At 34.7% G+C, this 19,602-nt stretch overlaps 1 protein-coding gene across 1 annotated transcript in view; it reads right to left on the reverse strand.

Moving 5' to 3' along the window:
• Positions 1-3: 3 nt before the first annotated feature.
• Positions 4-19,602, reverse strand: part of LOC123793401 (centromere-associated protein E-like) — a 29,017-nt gene continuing 9,418 nt past the window's right edge. Inside the window, 17 exon segments of the mRNA XM_087866344.1 lie at positions 4-609; positions 724-1,038; positions 2,597-2,751; positions 3,147-3,312; positions 3,392-3,417; positions 3,420-3,507; positions 5,455-5,574; positions 5,800-5,874; positions 9,651-9,818; positions 11,314-11,402; positions 12,056-12,154; positions 12,157-12,199; positions 14,900-15,058; positions 16,062-16,181; positions 17,154-17,283; positions 17,591-17,678; positions 19,055-19,106. Of these exon segments, the coding sequence (XP_087722470.1) occupies positions 325-609; positions 724-1,038; positions 2,597-2,751; positions 3,147-3,312; positions 3,392-3,417; positions 3,420-3,507; positions 5,455-5,574; positions 5,800-5,874; positions 9,651-9,818; positions 11,314-11,402; positions 12,056-12,154; positions 12,157-12,199; positions 14,900-15,058; positions 16,062-16,181; positions 17,154-17,283; positions 17,591-17,678; positions 19,055-19,106 (2,178 nt within the window). The 3' untranslated portion in view covers positions 4-324.

The raw sequence follows: 19,602 nt of genomic DNA on the forward strand, positions 1-19,602 counted from the left end.
GCATTTCTTTTTTTTTTTTTTTTTAATAATGATTTTTTATTATATTATGTTAGTCACCATACAGTACATCCCCGATTTTCGATGTAAGGCTCGATGATTCATTAGTTGTGTATAACACCCAGTGCACCATGCAATATGTGCCCTCCTTACTACTTAATTGTTCTTGGGTGTCTATATTCTTTGTCAGAGAAACAAAACAATTTCCATTAGAACAATGTGAAACAGTGAAAGTCATTTTGTGGTGTCTACTGGACCATGAATCGTAAGTGATGGCTTCTCCTGGACTGTTTGTACGGAGGCTCTGAGTTTTCAGAGTTTACTCAGTCAAAGCCTTACCATGTTTACAGTATCCTGAATGTCACTTTTGAGTTGGTCCCTCTCAATCTGCAGGCTCTTCTGGAGTTGTTTAAGGTCCTTCTTTTCTTGAATTAAGGTTCTTACTTCTACTAAAGTTTGTTGAAGTTGCTCAGCGATCAGTGTTTTTTCCTTTTCCACAGTTTGCAGCCTCAAATCTCTACTTTCTAATTGTTCCTTCAGGTCTTCCAATTCATTTAACCTTTTTTGACTCTCTGTTGTGTTCTGCTGAAGTTCTTCAGATTTGGGAGAAAGCTTTAAAGTAAGAAAAAGAAAATGTGAAAAGCAGAGCATTCTGTGGGATATATATACGGAAGCCAAACCCCAGAAGACTAAAGATTGCTTCCCTAGAGGGTATCTCGTACCGACCTCTGTGTTGAACGCATCCAAACTTAAACCAAGTTTTTGAGCTTGTTTAGAGAGATTTCCTATTTCCTGATTCATTCTTTCATTCTCCTCAAGGACCATCTTATACTTTTGCTCAAATTCAATACGATGATTTTTAAAATCTTGGAATTCTTGATCGGTGCTTTTGTAATTCAACTGGGTAGCTGCTAGGTCATTTTTAGTTTTCCCAATTTCTTCAAGTAAATCTTGAATTCTACTTTCCTTTTGAACTACTTCAGAAAACAATTTGTCTCTTTCCGATGTTATTAAAGAGAGCTCTTCAGATTTATCATGCATCTATGGAAAAGAAATAAAATTTAGCAATGTATGATCTACTGAAGGAGTTTTCAGGAAAAAAAGTTTCTTCAGGGTGGGGGGGGTGGGGGAGGGGGAAGACACTGAAATTAAGCAAAGATCTGACAGAGGAAAGGCAACATTTTTATTGTCGCCATCCCTTTACCAATGTATTATCCTCTTTAACTTTACCTTCAGTTTTGTTTTCTAATCTCTTTGGGTTCTAGTAGGGATTGCATGGAGAAGGACGCTCAGTAGAAACACTTTATTTCAGTATGTGCCTTTATTTCCTTATCTATCATTCTAAAGTATTTTCTAACCTCTTGGTGTGTCATTTTTTGGTTTTTATTAGAATTTGACACATTTTTTCCCTAAAGCCTTTGAATGCAGCTCAGATTTCTATTAATGTAATCCCTGAATAATTTAAATAATTAAACTTTATTTGAATTGTTCTTTAAATAAACCATATCCAGCTTATAAACAGTAAAATCATTGTGAAAAGTAAGGTAGAAATGGTGGGAAGAAGAGTGGTGAACTGAAAGTAGAGACTAAGGACACGGGTAATACAGCAGGGTTGTTTCAATCACGGACTTAGGATAGAAGGCACGTCTGTGTAGCTCAACTACTGGTTTCATAACAGCTACTGGTTTCATAACTATTTGTTGAGCTAAAAAACAGCACCTACTTTAAAGAGTTTTTAGGATGACTAAATAATATTGCTAGAATTCTTTAGCATGATGTCTGCCATTTGGTCTTCAAACACTTGTCAATTTTATTTCTTTTAGAAAGGTAGAGAGAAAGGAAAGGCTGGTCGATGGTTTACAGGATTGTTCACTAGCCTGCAAGATTTACACTGACCCCTAAACTTTATCAAGCCCCTCCCTTATATCTCATTACTCTTTTTTATTCAACATAGTGATGGAACTAGTACCAAAAAAAGATTTAAAAAAGGATGGGCTGTAGAACTCTGTTTAAAGATTTTATTTTAAAGTAATCTCTCCACCCAATGTGGGGCTTGAACTTACAACCCTGAGATCAAGAGTCCACACTCTCTACTGACTGAGCAGACAGATGCCCCCATAGAACTCTGTTTAAAAAAATATATTTTTTTAAAATTTATTTCAGAGAAAGAGAGAGAGTGCATGGGCGGCGGAAGGAGGAGCAGAGGGTGAGGGACAAGCAGGCTCGGCCCGAGCACGGAGCCACTGTGGGGCTGGATCTCACAACCTGAGCCGAAACCAAGAGTCAGACAGATGCTCAACCAACGGAGCCACCCAGGCGCCCCCAGAACTCTGTTTAAGGGAAACACTTGGACTGTAGAAATGGTTGTTACATGGGTCAGGTTACTAAATATACTATTAAATAGTCTTTGAGAGTGTGTTTCCTAGTAATATAAGAAAATTAGAGGAGGAACTACATTCATTTCTATTCCTACCAAGTTGAGTCAAATGTTTACAGTCTCTTTACCGCTACTTTAAGATAAATGATGGCAAAATATTTAAAGCGCTATTACAAGGTTTTTAGATCAAAAGAAGAGTTATTTGCTTAAAAACGTGTTTACCTCTTTCCTCAGCATTTCTACTTCTGAGGGTAAAGATTTCAATGCTGAGAGCAAATTAGCTTCTTTACGCAAAGCTTCGTTTTCTTCAACTTCTTTATTCAGTTCCTTCTGGAGGTCAGTAATCTTTCTTTCCAGTTCCAAATTACAGAGCAAATCTAGGACATTTTGGGCAAATTAAAACAGCCTGCAGTTATTGGGACAATCTAAATTACAAGCAAAGCTAGGTTATTTAATCAGACTATATAAAATTTATTAAAGAGTCAATGTTGGTTAACAGGTAATCTAATTGTTAATAGTTCTTCAACCACTTTTAAAAAGCAGATCCAATTTATTTGAAAAATAATTCCTAAACCCTTATGAATTGGAATTCCATGGAAGCAGTTATAAATACTGATCTCAAATAATATTGAAACTCATTATTTGGCTATTAAAACAATCAGATCAGAGAATAATAGATTTCTAATCATTGGAATGTAGTCACCAAATCCTTTACGTAGGTTTCTAGACAAAGTCAGACCTGCAAAGAATAAAGTCTGAAATTATGAAATACCTTTTGGAACTCTGCCATCTATAAGGGACGTGAGTTTTGTTATTTCATCAAAAGAAGACTGTAATTCTTTCTCCAGATCAACTTGCATTTTCTTTTCTGCCTCCAGCTGGCTTTGATATAACTGAACATCATTCTCCATTTGCTTGTATGTACTTGTCAGCTCTTTCTGTTGAAACATTGCAAATTCACAGAAATGTACTGATTGTAACAACTGTTTTATTATAAATATTACAGGAAACACTTACCATTTTCTCTTTCAGCTCCAGATGCTAAGAAAGGCTGATTCTTTCTTGGCATCAAGGGCTACAGTTTCAGCATCAAGCAGAGTCTGTTTCATTTGTTTTAGGTCTTTGGTGCTTTCCTATACACACGACAAATAGAATTTAGTGAAATCTTTCTGAGAGTTGGAAAAGACTTTAGAGAACATGTACATATAATATTAAATTTCAAATAAAAAATGGTGAAAATATGCTAATTATCAAATGTGTATTTATGAAAGATGAAGAGAAATAATATTTTCCATAATAAAAACATTTAAAAAACTCTGGCTATATTTTTCCAACTTACAGAATCATTGTATAGACTGTAGAAATGTGTTATTGTTTAAAAAAGGTTAACACAATTGTTGTTCAGCTAGCTTGTTAAAATTTCCTATGTATTTTTAAGTGATTCTAAAAACATGGCAGGTGAGTACTTCATAGTTAAAATTAAGGATATGAAATCACAAATAGAAAAGAAAAAGAAAAAAAACCCAATAGAAAAACAGAGAAAAAATGAATAGGCAACTCACAGAAGGGAAAAATGCAAATGATTGATAAATGCATGAAAAGATCCCCAGTCTCATTTTTAGAGAGAAGTGGCATTTTAACATGACTTTAGCTTACATAAATTCAACCACATATATCCTTGGCAGAATATTAATGTACAAGAATGAATAAATTGTATGAATAAAGAGAAAGAAGTAATAAGTTTTAAAAAGTGGGAAATTCTGCTTGCCACTCTATCAACAGACACTCATGGATTATATGAAAGTGCCTTTCTTCCAGGGCTTTAGAACAGTAAGATTACTTTTACAAAGGATCATTTGCCATTAATAACAGGTAACAGAAGAGTCCTGATAGAGGGTAACAAAAAGTACTCTGAAAAACTCAAACGAAAACAAAAGAACAACAGAAACCAAAAATTCAGCTAGAAACTGCTACCTTTTTAAAAAGAGTGTTAAAAACTAGAATCAAGCTGATACTTTCTTGAAGTAATCAAGAGGACTAAAGGCAAATAGAATAGAAAGCAAGCAACAAAAATTAACAATTTTACCATGACAGTCAATGTTATTTAGTGTCATATCTTTTTTTTTTTAAAGATTTTATTTATTTGTGTGTGAGAGAGAGTGAGAGAGAGTGCATGCGCATGCGCGAGAGTGGCATGAAGGGCAGAGGGAGAAGCAGACTCCCCGCTGATCACGGAGCCCGCCGGGGGCTAAGTCCTGGGACTCCAGGATCACAACCTGAGCTGAAGGTAGACTCTTAACCAACTGAGCCACCCAGGAGTCCCTCAATGCCATATCTCATACCAACTAAAATCATCTAGAGCTACAGTTTCTGAAAAATACCAAATGGTTAAAATAGTTATTTAAATTATAATGAGAATGCATTAATATTGATGAAATTTAGAAAATCACGCTCAATCGCGTGTGATACGTATAGTTCTAGTTACTTATCAATACCAACATAAGTGTTCACCTGCAGATACTGACTACATACTCTGGCATGCATTTACATAAAATATTGAAAAAAATAAAAAATTCTGAATTACCAATTTTTAATGTAAACTCATCTTTAACTTACTTATATTCACTCAAAGAATGATATCCTCAATTCTCTGCAAATGATTCTTTTTTTTTTTTTTTAAAGATTTTATTTATTTATTCGACAGAGATAGAGACAGCCAGCAAGAGAGGGAACACAAGCAGGGGGAGTGGGAGAGGAAGAAGCAGGCTCATGGCGGAGGAGCCTGATGTGGGGCTCGATCCCAGAACGCCAGGATCACGCCCTGAGCCGAAGGCAGACGCTTAACCGCTGTGGAACCCAGGCGCCCCTCTGCAAATGATTCTTTATCCATAAAATGGCAATGATACTAACAGTCCCTCTTTCATAGAGTCATTGACAAGATTAAATAAAATACTATATGTAAAACAATTACAACAAAGCCTGGCACACAGTAGGCTCAATATAAGCATTTGCTATAATAATGATGATGGTGTACTATAAATGCCTACGTGACTCAACAACAAAATAAACCTGATTTTTACCGACGAGTATGACAAGTCCATTTTCACATCTTCTGACTTCTGAGAGTCTATGTATTTCTGTAGCTGCTTAATCTGGTCTTCCTTTTCTCTAAGCAGTTCTACTTTTGAGCTTAGTTCATTCTATAAGAAGTGTGAAACAAAAAAAGTGAAATGTATTTTATGGATTTAAATTTTAGGGGATTAAAAAGAACTTACATTTAATAGTTTAAACTGTTAGTAAAATTTAAAAAGTTGATATTTAAAAAACAAAATGTTCCTTGAATTTTCTGAAATCATGTTCAATTACATGATGTACATTTTATAGTTCTAGTTCCTTATAACAGAAATACCAACATAAATGCTCACCTCGAGATCTTGATTATACACCTCTGCATGCTTAACTAAATTCTTTAAGTTGGAAATTTCATGAATTAGTTGCATCTGTAAGAGCATGTGAACAGGCAACAGAGCAAACCAATAGTTAATAAAGAAAAAAAAAAAAAAAAAGACAAAGAAAACCCCCCAAAAGATAGCAGTTTTTCACTGCTTCAGAATCACCAAAACAGTAAGAAGGGACCGAGAGATCAATTGTTCAAGCTACTATTACAGAACACCTCATTATTTGAAGATACAAGACAAACAAAAACCCAATAAGCCAAACAAAAAATACCCAAACACCACAAAACAAGCAAACAAGAAAAAAACCTCAGCATGACCCAAGTAACAGTTATGTCATCTGTTAATAATGCTATAATAATGTCAAAAGCAAATTAGTATGTGTCCCTTGGAGGAGAGAAACTGGTAATCCAACTTTAAAAAACACACTTTTAATAGATTTTTGTTTGGGGGAGGTTAAGTGCAGAAATGTATTTATTCTACTTGTTTTCTTCCCATAAATTAGCCATTTAGCTTTAGACTGACATACTTTTTAAGGATTCGTGCTTTAGAATTTAGGTCTGGATGAGAGTAGTTTCATGTGGTGTCTTTAAGATAATATCACTGTTCACTAAAGCTACAGAGCTATGTATAGGATTATCAATTATTACCTTGTTGATTCATTCTACAGAAAATATTGGAAAGATGATGCTATTGCTTTATATTTCTGTTAAAGTTTCCTTTCCATCAAATATCTGGAGCATTAAATATTTGAGTACTACATACTCTTGTGTCAAAACACGTAAATGACAACTTACGCATAAACATATTTTCTCTTAGAATGATAAAATCTTCATGATTTGATGAGTCCTTAAAAAGTAAAGGCAGGGTGGGGGGGTGGGATCACTGGGTGATGGACATTAAGGAGGGCACTTGATGTAATGGGTCCTGGGTGTTATATGCAACTGATGAATAACTAAACTCTACCTCTGAAACTGAAGATACACTACATGTTAATTAACTGAATTTAAATAATAAAAAAAGAATTTACAAACTCTACACCCAAACTGAACCCTACCTCTGAAACTAATGATACACTATATGTTAATTAATTGAATTTAAATAAAATAAGATTAAAAAAGGAAAAAAAGGCAAATTCTAGTAGAAATGTAATAGATTTACGAAAATAGCAACCTGTTTAAGTAGTATTTTCTGAATGTTAAATTCAGTCCTAACTAGTTTAGATTGAGACTAATGCTGACATTCTTATTTTAGGTCAGCATCATCCAGGAATATTACGTGAGCCAAGCTAGTAATTAAAATTTCCTACTGGCTGCATTAAAAAAACAGAACGAATTTAAAAAATATATTTGAACCTTGGCTGTCTCTGTCAAATAAATAAAATCTTTAAAAAAATATATATATATATTTGAACCTAATATATCCCAAATATTATCACTTGTTCATGTAATCAATATAAAAAATTAAATAGTTTACATTCCTTTTTTTTCTGTACTTAAGTCAGTTCAGACTGGCCACACTTCAAGTACTCAGTCATCATATGTGGTCAGTAGCCATCAACTGTACAGAGAATTTTTAGATATTTGTGTTGGCTATAATTTAAATTGGCTCCATCTTTTTATCTTTCTTGTTTCTAAATTTTGTGCAACAAAATCACATTTACCAATAAGGAAGAACTAAAAAATTAATCTTTATTTTGGAAAATAAACGTTTAGAAAGAAAACTTATTTCATTTCTCATTTGAAATAGCACTTTAAGTATTAGCTCTCATTAATGGAGAAAGATGAACTTTTGTAAAACTTGAACTGTAATTTCCTAATGAGGTATTATTTAAGATGCTGAGCATAAAGAGAAAGTATATGATATGATCAAAAGTTAATTGGTTGCTACATAAAAAAAATAGTACAGATTGCAACTTAATTTTCAGCAGGTGAAATAAAACATTTAATTCCTGAAGATAAAAACCTCCAAGTTGTTAAAATTGTGGAGGGTTGGAATTTCCTTTGTTCCCCGAGCTTGATGATACTTGACTTTGTTTCTAAAAATTACTATTTAAACATCCTGTATTTCTATATTCCTATTTGAAAATGATACACAGCTCTGGTCATTTATAAGACCATTAGGCAAACCAGGGCAATGACCACATGTCCTAAGGCCATAATTAGACATTTTACTCCTTTTTGGCTAATCTTTTCCCCCAAATGGGGGTTCGGGAACATATTTCACTGCATACACAGACTTATTTTTTTAGTTTAAAATAGAATGGAACTGCCTCTGAACAGAATAAGTTTTTATTACTTAATATTTTATGTTACCTTATAGAACCTAGAATTTTAGTTGTGTCCAAGTAAAGATGAAAAGAATAGGATTATTTCCCCCCTTGACTGTGGTTAAAAGGAAAAAAAAAATCAGGATGTGAGAGTCAAGTCATATACTCTGTGAGCTTCAGTTTTTATTATTAATTGAATATATAAATCATGTAAAAAACCTCGAGAAATTATTGCTATACTTATGCCCAAAGTTAATTTTACGTCATATCATTTATAACAAGTAAGATACAATCAGATGAAATTTGGAGTTAGAAGGGGCCTTGGTAAGCACCTGGTTCAACCTCCAGGGTGGAGAGAAACAGGAAGTAAGTCCCGAGAGATTCCAGGACTCGTTCAAGGCCTTGCATCCTACTTGGAAAAAAATTCAGCTCCAGAGACCATGCTCTTAACCATGATGCTAGACCACCCCCTTCCTTATGAAACTCGGTTTTTATTGATAGAAGTTTACGGCTCAATATATGACATTCTGTATTTTGTTAACACGCAAATTTTAAAACAAGGTAAATGAAACCCTACAGATTTTGCATCTTAGGCTATATACCTATGAAATGTAGGATTAACTTTAATTTGTAGGTAGAATGGAAATAATACTTTTGGTACTGAATTTTTTTCCTTATTAGAAAAAAAGAGTGCGAGAAATGAAACTATACTGAGGAAAAATCGTTGTCCCTTTGGGCTATCCTCACAGAAATCTCATAAGTAGCTGCAATTAACTCATATTTTAACTACACCAGAACACTGGCTCTTATTTTGGGGGGTAAAGGGAGGCATAGATCGCTTCATAGTCTGATAATGGCTATGGATCCTTGTTCCAGAACGATGAATATACGTTCAAAAATTCTACAAAATAATTTTATGTCTGTGACCTCTAGGTTAAGGACGGTCTGCTTTAAGAAATCTCTTGAATTTCCTGAACAATTTCTAAGTGTCTGAAGTCTGAGTGTTTCTGGATTAGGTTCTCTTAACATGTAGCTTAATATTATATATTCAGAAAATTTAAGTGATCTGTTTCATTTCTAAAAATTTCATTACTAGTATTTAGTATCAGTTACACTAATTTTCACAATAACTCTCTGATATGGAAAAAGACATGAGCAAAATCAACTTCCCCAGCTATTCTAATAATGTTCTAAATATTTAGGATTATACTTTTTAAAGAAAACAAAATCCATTAACACACAGCATCTATGCATAAAACATTCAGTCAGGTAGTAAAATTCATATTGTTATCAGTCGGAAATGGTTATTCTCTAGACAGTACTTCTGGTGTGCCCAACAAATTAACATTTGAGCAAAATAATTCATATGTGAAACAAATGATTTAAGTATTTTAAAAATAATATAAATGAGTCATTTCTTAAATTCTCTAAATTGTATGTGCACATAGAAAATGGTTGGCTTCTCCATACATCAACTTTAGAAGTAAATATCTCTAAGAGAACGATACTTCTTGTAAAAGTGTGGTTTTAGCTTCGTGTTTCCATCTCTTACCTCCTGATCTTTCTCTGCTTTTCTTTTTAGAGCCTCAAATTCATCCAAATCATTCTTTTCTTTTAATTTCAATTCCATTTCTTCATTTTCTCATCTTAGTTGTCCATAGTCCAATACTACACTATCATAGTTGGCACGAAGTGAATTTAGCTCACTTTCTAAATTTTCCTATTGGAAACAAAACCAGATTTTCAAGTCAGAGAGAATTCAAGTCCTACATTGTTTCCTTAACTAAAATTTGGAGTCAAATAGTTTAACCTGAAATCATGTAGTTAACTTAGGTCATTCTCTTCTTCAGTGTCTTTGTAATGGTTTAGCTTGATCTAGGGTAAAATAAAGGGTGTGCATTTTGGTAAACTAGAAGACTATTTTGAAAGGAGTATGAAAAAAAAAAGACATATAAACAAGTGCTCTGCCTGTATCTAACTGGAAAAGTTATCAGGAGCAGGAGGCTGGGGAGGTAGGGTGTATCCCGGGAAGTCTACTTGACCACAGATCCTTACACTCCTTAGTAATAAAGACGATAATCTAATTCTCCACCTGTCTGATGCCTGTTTAACTTCTCAGATAGGTCTGAATTTTGGAAGGGAAACAGAGGTATTATTTATTGACCTCTAAAACTCTAATGGCTGCTATGTTTTACCACACTCAAAGAGGTCTGTTTCTGTTTTGTATACTATTATGAGAAAGAGATAAACCATAAGTTAAAAAAAAGAAACAAAAATTAACACCAGGGATTTTCCAAAAACAACACATTTCTAGAGGATGTTTTAGGGACATAAAGCACTTTAACTATAACACTTGCCTAATTTTAACTAATATAATGGTTAAGTAATGGTAATAATAATTCCCAAGAATCATTGCAATTTTATAAATTCTAAAACTAAAACGAATTTTTCTTAACAAATACATTTATATTTATAAAACTATACGATACTTCTTTGGACGTTAGTAGCCTAGAAAGGAAATACGGACTCTATACCTACTGAAGTATTCACTACAGTATTTCCTAAGGGTTTGATAAAACCACACATAATACATTTATTTTTCAGTGGGATTTGGCAATATTACCCCCTCCCTGCTGTGTCATTTTCTACTATATGCCTGAGAATTTTGACACTTTAAAAATCAACCCTTTTTACCCTCAGGGGATTGTCTAAGGAAAAACAGAAACTTAAAAAAAAAAAGAAAAAAAGATGCTAAGATCTACTGGGAAAGAACTAGACGAAAAGGTCTACCTATTACCATTCACCTGCATTATGCAATTTTTAGCTTCCGTCTGCATGCCAGTTATCAGCTAGGAGTGTAATGAGTAATTAGAACCAAAACTGTTACTGAAACTAAGTCAGAGCTAGTAATGTGCTGCTACAACAACGTAAACACCAACAAAAAGCGAATTTTAAAAAGAGTAGGAAAGAGGAGGGGCGCCTGGGTGGCTTAGTCATTAAGCGTCTGCCTTCGGCTCAGATCATGATCCCAGGGTCCTGGAATCAAACCCCACACCAGGCTCCCTGCTCAGCGGGATGCCTGCCTCTCCATCTCCCACTCCCCCTGCTTGTGTTCCCTCACCTGCTGTCTCTCTCTCTCTGTCAAACAAATAAAATCTTTAAAAAAAAATAAAAAAAGTAAGAGGATAATGTTCTATAAAATATGTTTAAGTTACCTGACTTAGTAGCTTTGTTGCTGGATTCCACTCTGTCTCATTTAATGTATCAAAAGTATTACCGAAATTATCAGGCTCTGAGCAGAAATCTAGGAGAAAAAGAAATTTATCCATAAATATGTTTAATAAAGTTTCTTAAAAGGCCAAAGACTAAAAAAAAAAATCTGATCAGAGGTAATTAAGCTCCAATTAGCTAACATGTGCTCACAATACGAATATCAAGAATATATTAACAACAGATATGATCATTTATATTATTATATGAATTAAGATCCCTGGTTAGAATTAGCAATAAAATATTTGATCCTTAATACAATATAGGCAAAGGGAAAAATTCTGAATTTGAGATTTGATCACTGTAAGTAGATTTTAAAATGCCCTTTAAAAATACTGCTAATGTTGGAGACACTACTTTGAAACATGCCTGTGTAATGCCACCCTTTCAAGATCAAAGAAAGTTTAAAGCAGATGTTATATGGATACTAATTTAATTGGATAATGATTAGAATAAAACCAACAATAAGAAAGTCTCATGTTTCAACTAAAGTGTATTGTTCTAAGAGATGTGAAAATAATAATGTTCACTTTCTTAAAATCACTAATCTTTATCATTATCTCCATTGTAATTGCATCTAAAATACATACATTTTATTAAATGTGTTTATCACATTAACTGAGTTATAAATAAAGTAGTTCTTTACAGGATGCTTTTGTAATTAGAAGCAGCTGAAAAAGCACTCACATTCATCAATTTCTCCCATTACGGTTATAGCCGCCTTCCGTGTTTTTGTTACATTTGTTGACATATTAAATTCATTTATATAATTTGAGTCCTTCATTTGTTAATTTTGCAAAGGCACCAAGTGACTCTTCGTTTTCTTTCGGCCTACAGAGGAAGAAATCAAAATTATCTCACAAGATCTGGGCTCAAACATCATAAAACAAGGGGATTAGTTTACAGTTTTTGGAAAACATGGCCTTGGTGAAATTCTTTTTAAGCCTACTTTAATATCCTATCAGTCTAAGGACATCCTGAGAAGACAAACTTTTAAAATCAGTGTTTAACCCCATAAAAAATCTAATGAAACACCCTTATTTAAAACTCATGTTTTATTTGAAAGTTTTCCTACAAACTTTTCTGGGACTTAATTGAAGGGAATCGGCTGACTCACAACCTCCCACGTAATCCAGCGTTCTCTAGCAGTGGAGCTGCGGCCGCCACACCACAGCTACCAAAAGCACTCTGGGGCGTCCAGCTCTAACTGGGAAAGGGCAGACAGAGGGTCTGTTTGAACTTCCTTCAGAGAGTAAATCTCCACACAGCCTTCACAATGCAGTTCTCTTCCAATTCAGTAAAGCTAATGCCTCCCCCAGTGCTCCTAACCTCACTGTTTCTTTCTCCCTGAGTTATGTACTCATCTGTTACCTTTACCAGCAACCTCCTAACAGCTTCATGAATGAATGCTCCAGCCTCTTCGCTTGCTTTTGATTTTTTAAAAACAAACTCTTCACACTTCTCTCTAGCTGCTTCTTTTCGTTTCTCTTTTGTGCTCTTCCTCATCATCCGTCTACGCCTTCCTCATCCTTTCAGGAACACCTCTGTCTCCTGTGTTTATCCCACCCAGCTAGCTGTCCTCACCACTCACTCTGGTTTGCTGGTTTCTTCTCCTCTGCTTGTGTTTTTCCATATTTCACAGCTACCATTCTTCTCCTGTCCCTCTATGAGGTACAAGTACTATCTCATCTTCCTTGATCCTTCCAACTATCCTATTACTACATCCTTTTTCTAGGTGAGCTGATCTATAAATGATCCTTTTTTCTATCTGAGGTCAGTCCTCTCTACTGTGTTCATGATCTCATTCATCCCTTGGGGTCATCTCAACCCTTTGTAAGATGGCTTTCACTCTTAGCACATAACTCAAATTGCTTTGTAAATGAGCTTCTTGTTTTCAAATCCAAAAAAAATTTGTTTAAATTTATCTTAATTAACTTCTCAGCAGAATGTGACACCGCTGATCACTACCTCTCCGAAATACTCTCTTCCCTTAGTGACCACAATTCACCTGGTTTCCTTCTTAACTCTAGAACTAATCCTAGCTCCCTTCGGGATTCTTCTACCTTTATCTAAAAAGTTGTTCTGGGGGTCTGGTCTTTGGTCTTTTCATTCCCAAACACGCTCTCAGAACAAACTCATCCATTCCCATGACTTGACTTTGGATCTGCAGCAGCTAATGCCCAAAGTGATATCTCTACCTCACACCTTTCACCTGATTTTCATATACTTGCATATTCAATTACCAAAACCTTAAACTGGAGTTGTCCCAAATAAAACCCTGAGAGCCGCACTGCTCTTCATTCGGTATTTCTTAACAATGAATACTGCTACCAGCTACCCAGCAATGTTTGCAAGTCATTCTGGATACCTCTCTCCCTCTCCCTGTCCCACACATCTAAATAATCACAAAGTCCTATTGAGTCTACCTCCCACGTAGCTCTCCAATTTACCCATTTTTCCATTTCCAGAGTCAGAGTCCTGTAGAGCCCCAAACAACCTGATGCACACAAGCAGCCACACCTTTCTGAAATACAATTGTGATCATGTTACCTACCAGACTTTTCCTTGCCCTTAGGATAATGCAATGTCCGAATCCTTCACTGTGATTTAAACTGACACTGACACCAAAACATTTTAAGTCCAACGGATACGTTATGTTGTTTTCATTACTCCAAGCTTTTGTACATGTGCATCTCTTCCTGAAATCTTCTTCCCTATACCTTCCCCATTGGGCTGTTTCCTATTCACCACTCAGTCAACAAAAAGCACTTGGGATGTCTTCCTTATACATAGTATGGTGACTTGAACATGTCTATTAATAATTATCTTAACAGCATGTATTTGCTGTGGATTTGCCCTGTGTAAAATGTAGTGTTGAGCACTTTCTATGTATTATTTCAGCTAATTCTCACAACAACCCTATGAGGTGCAAATCAAGCTATCTCACAGATAAGGAAACTGCAGCAAAGTGGATTTAAGAAATTGCCCAAGGTAAAGAGTTAGGAATCAACAGCACCAGGATTCAAAACCAGGCAGTCAAGCTCCAGAGGCCATCCTTTTAATCATGATACCATCATAGCCAAAAAATACCTACTGGATAAAAACCCCTAACTCTAGTAAAAACAATAGTACACGTACTGGGAGCCAGAACTTTGATCACTGTGTTGATCTACAGTCCAGATCAATCTTCCTGAGATCAAGATTTGTTTCCTTAAATAGAAAATATTACCTAAACACTTATGGTTCCCAGTCACCTGATCAACTTTATTAGAATTTCTTAAGAAGCATATGGTACATAGATTCCTTGTCAGTATTTCAGACTTCTTGAATTAGGACCTCTACACATGGGATCAGTATTTGTAATGAACCTCTTAGGTTTTGCTGATGTATAGGCAAACACACATAATGTTCTGGGTTTTCTGAATATACTGTATGAAAGGATAAGATGTGCATAACTGTACAATAAACACAAAGGAATACCAATCCCAGTCTCTGTATACCAAGTCTGAGTTGTCATGTTTTAAAGTTTACCTGTAATTCCTGTTGTGATGTGAGGGAAGAAGAGGTCACCAGCATCCGTGTTAAGTTCTGAATTTTCTCAATCTGTACTTTTTGAAGCAAATCTTTTTCTTCCAAAAGTTGGGCCAACTGGTCTTTTTCCATTGCCTGGGCCCGAGTCTCTAAAGAAACCTATAGAATATAATATTAAGTTATGTTAATAATAAATGTAGCTAGATTTTAAAACCTTGAAAGTAGCTTAAAAGAACAGAATATTAAATTTGTATGGGGAGGCTCTTGGGTGGCTTAATCAGTTAAGCGTTTGACTCTTGATTTCAGTCCAGGTCATGATCTCAGGGTTTTGAGATCGAGCCCCACATTGGGCTTTATTGAAATGAAATATACCCTACCTACAAAATACTAATACTATGGCAGTTACCATAATCAGTAATTTCTCAAACCTATAATAAAGTAAAATACACATTTCTTCCTGTGTATTGTAGGTGTAATATAGAAGATTATAGAAGGCTATTATCACAATTCTATTAATTGCCTAATAATAGGCAATTATAAATAACAGGCAGAGAAGTCATAAAAGCAGAGAATTGAATACCTACAGTAAAAGACCGGATGTTCTCCTAAGACTTTCATTTGATATTTTAGCTCATTTTATTTTATTTTTTAAAATTTTAGATCATTTTTAAAAAGATAACTAAAATACTAGATTTTTACAAAATATGAAACCGTAATGGTTAAAACAAACAAATTACATGACAAGTGATTATGCTACCTTATTAGACTTAATCATAGGGTCAGAAGAAGAATTCAAGATAATGAGAAAATACAAAAATAAAGTTTTAAGTAACTATACATGGTCTTTCTTTTTAACCTAATTCCCAATGTATTTGTGACAATTTAGAAAGAATGTCTCTACTTGGCTCATTTGAAAATCTCAAACTTTGCCCTTTGGAGATGAAAAACAAAATCTAAAATAATTTCAAGAAACCTAAGTTTTCAGTTTATAGTAAATTAAACTAAAATTTTTATGAGTTGATTTCTCCTTACTTGAAAGCTGTTTTAAATTTAGGTTATAGACCTCAGATATATTGATGAATTAAGAATCTCTGGGCATTTGGGCAGATCTTAGTTCTCAATCTGTCCCTATTCTTTACTGAAATACATGGCTCATACATACCTCCTCTAACTGTTTCTTAAGATCCATTATTTCTTTTCTGTATATTTTCAGGAGAGCTTCATCACTTGATACCTCATTAACATAAGGAGTATTCTTCATATATTCGGCAGTGCTGGCAAACTGGGGAAAAATACAAGAGTGTTAAGTGTTCAATATAAAAAATTAATTTAATTAATACTACTTAGGTTTCTTACAATTAAGTTTCATAAAGAAAGATCAATACTCTTCCCTGGTGGCTTAATACTTTTGAACACGGACAGTATTCTACGTCCTTGTAACTTACCCCAGCTGCTAGTCTGCAGTAGAGTGAAGGAAATATCTTGAAGATGGATGGATGCCAACAGAGAACCTACAAACACTGGCTTACTGGAATCCCAGTCACCCCTCAAAGTCCAGTGCAACTGCCCCCTCTACTCTGAAGCTTTGCTTCCACTTCAAAGTATCTCTCCTTTCTCTGAACTCTATTTATCAATAGTTACTGAATCCAAGGCAATCTCATTGGAAGACGGGTCTTATCTTCCCTCTAAGACTATGAATTGTGAGGTCAGGGATTGTATTTTTTGTCTTTGTTTCTCTGACACTACGTTGATCTAGTGCTCAATAACTATTTACAACAATATTTCTTATAGTGTGAGTAGCAGCAGGAACTGTACGTGGGTCCATGAAGGTCACCATTAAAGAACACCGAATCCTTGATTGAGACAGCTATTCTATTGGCATTTCACATTTTTCCTTTTTTTTTTTTAAACAGAAAATGTAAGCCTTAGGTGAACACACATACCTATTTGTTGAAAAGTCATATTAGTTTTTCATTCATGGGAATGAGACAAAGTTTCCTTCTACAATAAGTAGAAAAAGTGAACTTTTTTTTTTAAAGAAAAATAGTATAATAGTGTTGGATGTGGCAAAAATTTGGAGGTGGGATATGAATGATTGAAATTTGGGAAAATAAAGGAATACTATTTAGTAGGCAATACATCGGTTTTATTGCAGCAGGTATGTTATGTCATTAAAAAGAAGATACCTAATTTTAGTGGGTAATTTTTTCTTATAGATGATTTTCCCCCATATTGAAATCAAAATCAAACTCACCTGTAGAGTAGTAAGGGTTTCATCAAAGGACACTGGAGTAATTGTGCAGATAATATGTGTTTTTGCATTTCCTCCCAAGGAATTCTGGAGAATTCGTGTTAATTTACTATCTCGATAATGTATGAAACCACTTAGAAAGAGGTTTGGGAAAAAAAATTGTAAGAATTTTTATACAACAGAAGTAGTTGGTTTTTAATGCAGAACCTTAAATTAGCTACAGTTTAAAAATTCTTTACGGTTCCATGAGGCAGATCAAAACTACTAACTAAATCATATTTAAGATAAAGAGTAAATTTAGTAGGTCACAGTCATATGTCTAAGAAGCTAGGCTTGCTCACAGAATCACAAAAGCTACTTAATACAGGGAAGTATTATAATTTTCAACCTCATGCACAATGTAAGCATTAATATGTAAATGTACAGTGGAATAAACTTACCCAACTTGTCCATCACTAAGTTTCTTGATCACTTGTCCCAAAATAAATAAACTTCTATTTATATTACAGCCTTCCTTGAGTCGCACACCTGCATTTATTAGGCAAATATGAAAACTGAAGTTGACCTCTGTACTAGATGATGAACTTATTTATCAGTAAGTTATAAGAGAAATTAGACTTTCTGGTAAGGGTTAGATGATAAAGTCTGTGCCTTGGATTGGATCTGAGCCCACTTTTAATACCACCAGTAAAAGGAGCTCTCTCCTTATTCCTCGGACCTATTAAGTAAATCAGAAATGTTATCACCTAAGAGAAAGAGCAAAAAGAACAGATGGCTAAGAAAAAAAAAATGAGAGGGAAGAAAAGTTCATTTCCTAAAAGAGCCTGTCTAACTCCTCAGTTCAAATCTGTTTTTTTCCAAACTTCCAAATATAGGCAACTATAGACTTAACAACCAAATTAATTATTATAGGTTCACAACCAACAAAGTTCTAATTTTTCAACTAATATCCTCACATGGCTCATATATTTAAAAAAAAGAGAGAGAGAGAGAAGAAAAGAAAAAAGAAAAGAAAAAAACAAAAACAAAACAGGAGCATGTATTTCTCGTTCACAGGTTGCAGGTTTGGTGGATATAGGCCTAGCTCAGAGGAGCGGTCTCTGTGTCAGGCTGTAGGAAATTAACATAGAAAGGTTCGACATCTTCATGATTTTGAAACTTCCTGTCTAAGTATGCTTTTCCATTTGTTCAAGTATTTGATTATGTCTTTTAGGTCTGTTTTAAAGTTTTCTTTATTTTGGTCTTGGGTAATTTTTGTTGAGTTTCTACCTAGGTATTAGATCTTATAAGTCATTACTGTAAATGGAGTCTTTTTGTACACTAAATATTCTAACTGGTTGTTGTATTATGAGTTATTAATGTCTGTATATTAATTTTGTACCCCACTGCCTTTCCGAATTTCCTTACTAATTATGAAAATCCGGATGGTTTTCATGGCACTCTCACAAGCTTTACAGCTATGCAATCCTATCAACTGCATAGTTTTAGCTTTTTAATTGATGTTACAGTAGCCCAAACTAGATAATTTGGCAGATACAGAAGCTGTTTTTAAATGAACTTTGAAAAAAATTTTTTTAAATTTTTTTTGAGAGAGAGAGAACACGAGGCGGAGAGGGGGAGGAGGGGGGAGGTGATGGGGTGGTGAGAAAATCTCAAGCAGGCTCCATGCCCAGCGCAAGCCTAACACAGGGCTCAATCTCACAACCATGAGATCATGACCTAAACCGAAATCAAGAGTTAGACACTTAGCCAGCTGAGTCACCCAGGTGCCCCCAGAAGCTGCTTTTTATGTTAAAGACTTTCATCACAGAATTATTAGTTTCTAAATGCAAGGTAGCACTTTTTTTTCTTCTGTAAAAGAACAAGATGACATTGAGACCAATACATTTCTTAGTTTCCATTACCTTCAGCGCCTGTTTGAGCAGCTCTTTCACTGCCTGCAAGATCAACCAGATTCTGTAAGGCAGATGAAAACAAACCTTCAGGAAGGGTAACTTCAACTAATAAAATTCCAACTGCTGAAAGAATGATTTTAACACACAGTCTGTTTGCATACCCCATCTGGATGCTTGTCTTTCTTTCCGCTGCTTAGGCTTTCCCCTTTCTGAGTCAGATTGATCTGTATACCTTGTTCCTTTTTTACAATATATCCTCCATAATGCTGTCAGAATATGTTCTCCATTTCTTACACAAAGTTCAAAACCTTACAGGTGAATAGGATTCTTTACAATTTGGCACTTGCGCTGCTCCAGCTTTAAATCTACCCAGTACTCACTCTGAATTCTAGCTGTCCTACTTGCTATGCCCTAAATGTCTCATGTATTTCTATGCTTCCAAGAGCTCTCTTTTGCCATTCCCTTTGTTTAATAAGTTCTACTGTTCTAGTCTGCCTCTATTCCTTATTCAGGACCAAAGACGATTGTTACCTCTTTAGTAAAACTTTGCCACCTTT

This window comes from Ursus americanus, chromosome 13, assembly GCF_024610735.1.
Source record: "Ursus americanus isolate L20-20 chromosome 13, mUrsAme1.1.p, whole genome shotgun sequence".
Classification (NCBI taxonomy): domain Eukaryota; kingdom Metazoa; phylum Chordata; class Mammalia; order Carnivora; family Ursidae; genus Ursus; species Ursus americanus.